Source organism: Borostomias antarcticus, assembly GCF_949987555.1.
Source record: "Borostomias antarcticus genome assembly, chromosome: 24".
NCBI lineage: Eukaryota > Metazoa > Chordata > Actinopteri > Stomiiformes > Stomiidae > Borostomias > Borostomias antarcticus.
Window position 1 is genome coordinate 4,546,594 of NC_140257.1, and position 10,000 is coordinate 4,556,593.

A 10,000-nucleotide genomic window follows, 5' to 3' on the forward strand; every position below is an offset into this window, starting at 1 on the left:
GGGGCAAGGTGAGGGAGGGGCAGGGTGAGGGAGGGGCAGGTTGAGGGAGGGGCAGGTTGAGGGAGGGGCAGGGTGAGAGAGGGGGCAGGGTGAGGGAGGGGCAGGTTGAGGGAGGGGCAGGTTGAGGGAGGGCAGTCTGAGGGAGGGGCAGTTGTGTAATGAATCTATAATATATGAAAGTTTCACTTTTTGAATTAAATTACAGAAAATAATGAACTTTCTACAATATTCTAATTATCTGAGATGCAGCTGTAGTCTGCTGCTCCATCCTTGTGTTCCTTGCTGTTGTGGAGATATGGAGCTGACTAGCTGACTGGTTACGTATCACTCCGCACAGGCTAGGTCCGAACAAACAAATGGGTTCAACAATAGTTAGACTTCAAAAATGATGGAATAAAAACTCAAATGGGCTGCCGACAGACTGTGCTCATATCATGATTTGATTTGGGTTCACTGTGGAGTGTTTTAAGTGAGTTTTCTTTGAATGCTACCGCATTGAGCTAGCATTAGCATGATGCTAACTCCAGAATGAGAGACAGCATGGAATCTGAGCTGAAAATATTCCCCATCAATCAACAACACTATGGAGAAGTCTACGTCCAAAATTCTGTTTTATCTCTGCATACGTGAAGTATGGCAAGATCAGACGGTTGTAGACGCACAGTTTAAAGGGGTAGTTCAGTATTTGTGTAACTCCACCTCAGCCAGATGAGTCCTTGACGGGAGTTGCGTCAGATGGCGTTCATCATCGTGGCGGGGATCTGCGCCTGCCTCTACTTCCTGTTCCTGTGCTTCATGGTGTTCCAGGTGTTCCAGAACATCAGCGGGAAGAGGTCGTCTCTGCCCGCCATGTCCCGGGCCAGACGCCTGCACTATGAGGTGCGTCTGGGTGAAAGCCTCTGTGTGTGTGTGTGTGTGTGTGTGTGTGTGTGTGGTTGTGTGTGGTTGTGTGTGGTTGTGTGTGGTTGTGTGTGTGTGTGTGTGTGTGTGTGTGTGTGTGTGTGTGTGTGTGTGTGTGTGTGTGTGTTTGAGCATGTGTGTGTGTGAGCGAGTGTCCTGTGGCGTTCCCCGTGTTAACTGGTGTTTGGGTCTCAGGGTCTGATCTTCAGGTTCAAGTTCCTGATGCTTGTCACCCTCACCTGCGCTGCCATGACGGTCATCTTCTTCATCATCAGCCAGGTAGGGCTAGTAATGTCCTAGAACCCAGAACAGTGTGTGAATGTACAAAATGTGCATAGTGCGTTATTTCATCGACCGGTATTGCTAACAATGGCTAGAACTGATATTGCTAACAAAGATCAGGCTTAAGTGTTTTTTTTTAACCTGTTGTAACTGGAACGACCAACTCGGCTGTGACATCATTCCCAGATCCGAATTCTGACTCCTGAGGCGTCAGACTCAACTAGAACGCAGCAGAGAACCCTCTCTAGTCATGTGCTAGAACACTTAGTAGTCATAATGTGCTAGAACTCTCTGTAGTCCTGTTCTAGAACCCTCTCTGGTCATGTTGTAGAACCCCCTCTAATGATGTTCTGGAATCCTCTTTAGTAATGCTCTAGAACCTCTCTGGTCCTGTTCTAGAACCCTCTGGTCATGTTGTAGAACCTTTCTTTTCTTTTTTTTATTTGCACCATGTTTGAAAAGAATCAATGAATAATTTACCATCCAGTGCTGGGAGGGAAGGGAAGCGCAGGCTTATATAGTCCACTCCCATCTGAACATGAACTTTCATGGCAAATCAGAGGGTAGGGAAATAAAAAAGACCATGATAAACAATAATACAGTTTTGGAATAGAAATTAAAAACATGAGAAAGAGAAATAATAAGGAAAAGTATAAAATGAGATTAGTCACCAGAAGCAGTTTGAGCTCATAGCATTATGAAAAGCTCTTTAGTAATGTTCTAGAACCCACTGGTCATGTTGTAGAACCTTCTTTAGTAATGTTCTAGAACCCTCTCTGGTCATGCTGTAGAACCATCTCTAATGATGTTCTAGAACCCTCCTTAGTAATGTTCTACAACCCCCTCTGGTCCTGCTCTAGAACCCTCTGGTCATGTTCTAGAACCCTCTGGTCATGTTGTAGAACCCTCTCTAGTCCTGTTCTAGAACCCTCTCTAGACCTGTTCTAGAACCCTCTTTAGTAATGTTGTAGAACCCTCTCTAGTCCTGTTCTAGAACCCTCTCTAGTCCTGTTCTAGAACCCTCTTTAGTAATGTTGTAGAACCCTCTGGTAATGTTCTAGAACCCTCTTTAGTAATGTTCTAGGACCTCTCTGGTCCTGTTCTAGAACCCTCTGAAGGTTCCTGTGTGTTCCAGGTGAACGAGGGCCACTGGCACTGGGGTGACTACACGGTGCAGGTGAACAGCGCCTTCTTCACCGGGATCTACGGCATGTGGAACCTCTACGTCTTCGCCATCATGTTCCTCTACGCCCCCTCACACAAACGCTACGGAGACGAACAGTCCAGTGGTGAGACACACACACACACACACTCACACACACTCACACACACACACACACACTCACACACACTCACACACACTCGGCGTCAGACAAACACTCACTGCTCGGGAATGAGAAGAGGAGTGTGTGTGACTGTGTGTGAGTGTGTGTGTGTGAGTGTGTGTGAGTGTGTGTGTGTGTGTGTGTTCCCAGGGGAAAGGAGGGCCTCTCTTGGTGTTTCTAATGGACACCAGGCTTCCTACCAGTGGGGGGAGGGGGGTGGAGAGCAGGAAGGAGGGAGGGAGGGAGGAGGGAGGAGGATGGACTGAAGGGGGGAGGAGAGGAGGAGGACGCTAATGAAAACCATCCATCTCCTGACATCAGGAAGGAAGAAAAAACGGTCTGGAAGAGTTCCCTGAACAACGTCATCCTGGCTCTCTGGAGGAGCCCTCTCTCTCTCCTCTCTCCTCCTCTCCTCCCTCCTCTCTCTCCTCCCTCCTCCTCTCTCTCTCCTCCCTCCTCCTCTCTCTCCTCCCTCCTCCTCTCCTCCCTCCTCTCTCTCCTCCCTCCTCCTCTCTCTCCTCCCTCCTCCCCCCCTCTCTCCTCCCTCCTCCTCTCCTCCCTCCTCCTCTCTCTCCTCCCTCCTCCTCTCTCTCTCCTCCCTCCTCCTCTCTCTCCCTCTCTCCTCCTCTCTCTCCCTCTCTCCTCCCTCCTCCTCTCTCTCTCCTCCCTCCTCCTCTCCTCCCTCCTCCTCTCTCCCTCTCTCCTCCCTCCTCCTCTCTCCTCCCTCCTCCTCTCTCTCCCTCTCACCTCCTCCCTCCTCCTCTCCCTCTCTCATCCCTCCTCCTCTCTCTCCTCCCTCCTCTCTCTCTCTCCCTCCTCCTCTCTCTCCTCCCTCCTCCTCTCTCTCCTCCCTCCTCCTCTTTCTTCCTCTCTCCTCACTCCTCCTCTCCCTCTCTCCTCCCTCCTCCTCTCCCTCTCTCCTCCCTCCTCCTCTCTCTCTCCTCCCTCCTCCTCTCTCTCCTCCCTCCTCTCTCCTCCCTCCTCCTCTTTTGCTCTCTCTCTCTCCTCCTTCCTATCCCTCTCTCGCTCTCTCCTTTCTCCTCCTCTCTCTCCTCCTTCCTCTCCCTCCTCCTTCTTCTCCCTCTCTCCTCCCTCTCCTCCCTCCTCCTCTCCCTCTCTCTCTCTCTCCTCCTCTCCCTCTCTCCTCCTCTCTCTCTCCTCCTTCCTCTCTGAGTGAAATGCTATGAATCTGCCCTCTGGTCAGTCTCAGTCCCAGGGTGAATCTGACCTCTGGTCAGTCTCAGTCCCAGGGTGAATCTGCCCTCTGGTCAGTCTCAGTCCCAGGGTGAATCTGACCTCTGGTCAGTCTCAGTCCCAGGGTGAATCTGACCTCTGGTCAGTCTCAGTCCCAGGGTGAATCTGACCTCTGGTCAGTCTCAGTCCCAGGGTGAATCTGACCTCTGGTCAGTCTCAGTCCCAGGGTGAATCTGACCTCTGGTCAGTCTCAGTCCCAGGGTGTTTAGAGAGAGGTTGGGTTTCTCATGGTTTTTGGCTGAGAGGTTTTTCTCTTGTTTTTCTCATCAGGTAGATTTTTCTTTGCCGTTAATGTTGTTTTTAATGTTGCTGTTGTCGTCATTGTTGTTGTTGTCATTGTTGTGTAGGGGACGGAGGAGCCAACAGTGGCGAGGACATCCAGCTGACCACCACCATCACTCACGTGGACGGGCCCACCGAGATCTACAAGATGACGGGAAAGGGGGCCCAGGAGTAGACCCCCCACCTCCACCACGCCCCGCCCCGCCCCCACGACCACCCCTCACCAACCCTCCAGCCCCTCCCTCTGCTAGCCAGCTACCCTCACCACCCCTGGACCCTCTTACCCTCCCAACCTCCCCCTCCTACCCCACACTGGGCGTCCTGTCCCCACACTTCCTGATTCACATGTCCTCAACTTTACAAAAAAAAATCGGTCACCTCTGGACTGGACACGTCCTCTCATTTCATGTCAAGTGCGGGTCGCACAGCGTAGACGAGCACGGACGCCAACCATCAGTGTTTGTAAATACCGTTCTGACGCTAAGGGGAGAAGGTTCTCTCGGGGGGGGGGGGGGTGACCTTCTGGGGGAGGGAGTATCTGGCATTATTTTCTCGCTTGGTAGACCAGCCTGATTTTTCATTTGGAGTGGTCATTCTGGTGGACCAGGGTGGTTGTTCTGGTGGACCAGGGTGGTTGTTCTGTGGACCAGGGTGGTTGTTCTGTGGACCAGGGTGGTTGTTCTGGTGGACCAGGGTGGTTGTTCTGTGGACCAGGGTGGTTGTTCTGGTGGACCAGGGTGGTTGTTCTGTGGACCAGGGTGGTTGTTCTGTGGACCAGGGTGGTTGTTCTGGTGGACCAGGGTGGTTGTTCTGTGGACCAGGGTGGTTGTTCTGGTGGACCAGGGTGGTTGTTCTGTGGACCAGGGTGGTTGTTCTGTGGGCCAGGGTGGTTGTTCTGGTGGGCCAGGGTGGTGGTTCTGGTGGACCAGGGTGGTCGTTCTGTGGACCAGGGTGGTTGTTCTGTGGGCCAGGGTGGTTGTTCTGTGGACCAGGGTGGTTGTTCTGGTGGGCCAGGGTGGTGGTTCTGGTGGACCAGGGTGGTTGTTCTGTGGACCAGGGTGGTTGTTCTGTGGACCAGGGTGGTTGTTCTGTGGACCAGGGTGGTTGTTCTGGTGGACCAGGGTGGTTGTTCTGGTGGACCAGGGTGGTTGTTCTGGTGGACCAGGGGGGTTGTTCTGGTGGACCAGGGTGGTTGTTCTGTGGACCAGGGTGGTGGTTCTGGTGGACCAGGGTGGTGGTTCTGGTGGGCCAGGGTGGTGGTTCTGTGGACCAGGGTGGTTGTTCTGGTGGACCAGGGTGGTTGTTCTGGTGGACCAGGCTGTCTCTCTCAAGAGAACAGAACTACCTGCTTCTCTTATAGGGAGCATATGAACCCGATGCTGTTTTTCCACACACTCCTGTAGTTTTTATATCAATAGCCAGTTGGATTATGTTAGACTCATTGATAATCACTGTCTGGGAAACGTTTTGTTAGTTGTATGTGTACAGTAGTATCTTTAACACTCACTTCTCTGTGTGTTAGTCTCTCACCTGAACACTTCCATAGTAATGTTCCATACTACAGGGTTGACCTGTCTACCGCCCTCTAGTGGCAGGGAGGCCTATTTGTATCACGGGAAACGCCTGTATGAACCATACAGGAGGAGGGCCTTCTAGGGAACCACCAATACTCATTATGTTACGATGTAGATATATATTTTCATAAAGTGCTTATTTTCAACTATATGAAAGGTTTGCATTAAGCTGTTGTATCACTTAGAACCATCTTCTCAGAAGATGTGTTTTACACACGTGGGAGTGTAGTTATTTTGTGCTTTTTATGCTAATTTAAATAAATATGTTTACTTTATGCCTGGACGTTGTGTTCTTCCTTATTGTTTCATTTCCTTTGACTGTTCATTCCCACTTTCACGTTTTGGCTCGTTGTTTCTTTTTTGCTTGCGGTAAAAGAAAAAGCAGGTGATTGGTCAGGAAGCTCTCATCCCAGCCAATTGTAACACCTCAAATTGCATAAATGAGAAAAAAAGACCGAACCATTAAACTGCACATGCTCTGTGGTGATCCCTCTCTGGATGCTTCAAGTCGCACTGAAACAGACGTATGAGATCATCTAACTTCCGTAGTTTGACGTATTTCCAACGCAAACAAGCTATGAGGGTGGGACATTATGTTTAGAGGAATTTGATTGGAACATTGACAAGTGGACGGGTTTTAAGAACTTTAGACAGATTCGATAGAAGGATAGTGTTGATTGACGGGTGGATGTCGTGAGATTATTGGCCTAAAATCTAAGGTACCTGTTGTCGTCATTGCATGTGACCTACCGTTTTCCAGGAAGTAAGAAATTATATACTTTGATATAAGATTACAACAAAAGTAGCATTTTGTATTTGTTTGGCATACATCGTTGAATAGGTGAACACTATGACCAATTATGTGAACCAAAATGGGACAGAATGCTTTTTTCATTTCAGTGCGACTTTAAGGATTAACTATCACGCTTGTCAAAGTTTTGGTATTGTTTTAGGTCATATCTATTCTTGCTATTGTAGTCCTTAGAATTTATATTAAGGTATAATGTGTGTTGTTACAGTTGCCCCATATGTTGTTACAAGATGTAACATTTTACTTCTAGTGTTCCAATCAATATTGCGACTCTTCATGTTGCTTGTAAAAACAGATTACCTACAAAAAATGTATCCAAATACTCATCATAGACATCAAATCTTAAAAATATATATACAAAATAAAAATATATATTATTTTATTTAAAAATGGACCCCAGACTGACCGAGACGGACCCCAGACTGTCCGAGACGGACCCCAGACTGTCCAGACCCCAGACTGTCCGAGACAGACCCCAGACTGTCCGAGACGGACCCCAGTCTGTCCAGACCCCAGTCTGTCCAGACCCCAGACTGTCCGAGACGGACCCCAGACTGAACGAGACAGACCCCAGACTGTCCGCCACAGACCCCAGACTGTCCGAGACGGACCCCAGACTGACCGAGACGGACCCCAGACTGTCCGAGACGGACCCCAGACTGTCCGCCACAGACCCCAGACTGTCCGAGACGGACCCCAGACTGTCCAGACCCCAGACTGTCCGAGACGGACCCCAGACTGACCGAGACGGACCCCAGACTGTCCGAGACAGGCCCCAGACTGTCCGAGACGGACCCCAGACTGACCGAGACGGACCCCAGACTGTCCGAGACAGAGCCCAGACTGTCCCCACAGAGACAGACCCCAGACTGTCCGCCACAGAAGCGCCCAGTCCAACACAACGCTTTGGTCTGCAGGCCCATGCTGATATGAGGCAGGATTGGTTGAACATGATAGCATGGACAAGGGCGCCTCCTGTCGGCGGAGGGAAAAGACCATTGGTCTAGAAAAGACAAGGCAGCAAAACATCCAGTTCTCTTCGCCTCCGCCAGGGCTGCCGTCGTGCCTCTCCATGGTCTCCTCCAGAAACACTTCGCTTGATTTCGACACGAAGCGGAGCTGAGACGGAGGAGAGAGAGAGAGAGAGAGAGAGAGAGAGGGGGAGAGAGAGAGTGAAAGAGAGAAGTCTACGGAAAAGAAAAACTAAAGGATACTGACGATAAACCAACAGCGGGAAAGTAAAAGCGCCAAGACTGAACTTCGACGGCTGATCGATCTCCGGATTTCCCAGACAGTGACCGAGTAGACAAGGTCCCCTCCCTGACCGAGTAGACAAGGTCCCCTCCCTGACCGAGTAGACAAGGTCCCCTCCCTGACCGAGTAGACAAGGTCCCCTCCCTGACCGAGTAGGCAAGGTCCCCTCCCTGACCGAGTAGACAAGGTCCCCTCCCTGACCGAGTAGGCAAGGTCCCCTCCCTGACCGAGTAGGCAAGGTCCCCTCCCTGACCGAGTAGACAAGGTCCCCTCCCTGACCGAGTAGACAAGGTCCCCTCCCTGACCGAGTAGACAAGGTCCCCTCCCTGACCGAGTAGACAAGGTCCCCTCCCTGACCGAGTAGACAAGGTCCCCTCCCTGACCGAGTAGGCAAGGTCCCCTCCCTGACCGAGTAGACAAGGTCCCCTCCCTGACCGAGTAGACAAGGTCCCCTCCCTGACCGAGTAGACAAGGTCCCCTCCCTGACCGAGTAGGCAAGGTCCCCTCCCTGACCGAGTAGACAAGGTCCCCTCCCTGACCGAGTAGACAAGGTCCCCTCCCTGACCGAGTAGACAAGGTCCCCTCCCTGCCTGTTGACGGATACGGAGTCCCACAGCAGCCTACTACCAGCGGTGAACTACTACTGGACATTGCCCTGACCAGGTAAGTGTGAGTGGACCTGACAGCCTGACCACATCACTGTCTGTAGCAACACCAGTAGGGCTATGCGCTATTTATTCTATCTACATTGTTTCCGCTCATAAACTTTGCCATGAATGTGACATGTCTATCGGCTGTTCACTGCAAGGCAAGGCAAGTTTATTTATATAGCACATTTCAGCCACAGTGCAATTCAAGGTGCTTTACATGAGACATTAAAAGCATTAAAACAAAAAGCAAGACATTATAGACATTTAAAACAAAAGGCAGGACAAATTAAAAGCATTAAAACAAAAAGCAAGTCATTATAGACATTTAAACAAAAAGCAGGACAAATAGAATACAGGAATAAAAGTTACAGTGCAGTATACTGATAAACATAGCTCCTCTTAGAAAGCAGTGGCAAAAAGAGAAGTCTTCAGGCTTGTTTTAAAAACTGTGAGTCGCGACACCTTGTCACCACAGTGTTATCTGCGACAGGTGACCGGTCACCTCCTGCCCCACCGTTCTGCAGAGATGAGAGAATGTCTCTGGCTTGTGATTTTCTACTCATAGTGCCTCTGGAGATTTGCATTTGTGTCCTAATATGCAATGTTTTAAGCGCAACTTGTGGACTTCTCTGGGGATTTCCCAGAAGTTGCTCAGTCCGCGGCCCTAGGAGAATGCGTTCTGACCTTACTCACCATATGGTCATCTGTTGCCATAGTGAGGGACGACCATTACTGGACGTGTCTGCTCACTAATGATGTAATGGATGACTTATCATCAGTGTGGATGGGTGGGTGGATGGATGGAGGGATGGATGGAGGGATGGATGGAGGGATGGATGGAGGGATGGATGCATGGAGGGATGGATGGAGGGGTGGATGGATGGAGGGAGGGAGGGAGGGAGGGAGGGAGGGATGGATGGATGGAGGGGTGGATGGATAGATACAGTACACAGACGGCCAACCTTAACACCTGTCGCCTGGCATTCAAACTTGACTCGTATCCAGATTGTGTCTAGATATGATTGAACCTGATTATATTCCCAGATTTCCCACCTGGTCTCAGTCTCTAGTTGCTCTTCAAACAACCCAACGCCACATCGGTCGAACACTGCTGTCTGTGGACTGAGAACACGTCTCCCTTCACGCTTGTGGTCACAATGCGTCCCTGACAGGCTGATCAGTTCACAATGCGTCCCTGACAGGCTGATCAGTTCACAATGCGTCCCTGACAGGCTGATCAGTTCACAATGTGTCCCTGACAGGCTGATCAGTTCACAATCCTTCTCCAAAACATTTGGGGTGCGTTTACCTGCACTTTCATTTGGTTTCACATTGCAATATGATCACCTAAAATGCATTTTAATGCCAGGGATAAATTAGGTCACAGGCAGACAGGCAGATACTGTAGATACTGTAGATAGATAGATAGATAGATAGATAGATAGATAGATACATAGATACATAGATACATAGATAGATAGATAGATAGATAGATAGATACTGTGGATAGATACATAGAGATGGATAGATAGATAGATAGATAGATAGATACTATAGATAGATAGATAGATAGATACTATAGATAGACAGACAGACAGACAGACAGACAGACAGACAGACAGACAGACAGACAGATAGATAGATAGATAGATAGAAAGATACTGTAGA

The 10,000-nt window shown here is 49.9% G+C and overlaps 3 protein-coding genes across 4 annotated transcripts in view; 2 read left to right on the top strand and 1 right to left on the bottom strand.

Annotated features, from left to right (window-relative positions):
* LOC311325258 (dual specificity protein phosphatase CDC14AB-like) overlaps positions 1-431 on the bottom strand; it is a gene marked incomplete at its 5' end in the record, with an annotated part of 13,776 nt that extends 13,345 nt beyond the window's left edge. The window contains one exon of the mRNA XM_084457926.1: positions 423-431. Coding sequence (XP_084314052.1) covers positions 423-431 — 9 coding nt within the window. The remainder of the gene's footprint in view (positions 1-422) is intronic.
* Positions 432-735: 304 nt separating this feature from the next.
* wls (Wnt ligand secretion mediator) lies at positions 736-4,515 on the top strand (the record flags this gene model as incomplete). The annotated part of the gene is made up of 4 exons (XM_084457811.1): positions 736-879; positions 1,096-1,179; positions 2,318-2,471; positions 4,109-4,515. 4 exons carry the CDS (start codon positions 736-738, stop codon positions 4,216-4,218), a joined length of 492 nt encoding a protein of 163 aa, XP_084313937.1. The 3' UTR covers positions 4,219-4,515.
* Positions 4,516-8,181: 3,666 nt separating this feature from the next.
* The window catches only part of LOC311325459 (guanine nucleotide-binding protein G(I)/G(S)/G(O) subunit gamma-12-like), a 56,930-nt gene continuing 55,111 nt past the window's right edge, over positions 8,182-10,000 (top strand). For both annotated transcript variants that reach the window (XM_084458176.1, XM_084458177.1), the window contains exon 1: positions 8,182-8,345. The gene's annotated coding sequence lies outside the window, so the exon portion shown is untranslated. The remainder of the gene's footprint in view (positions 8,346-10,000) is intronic.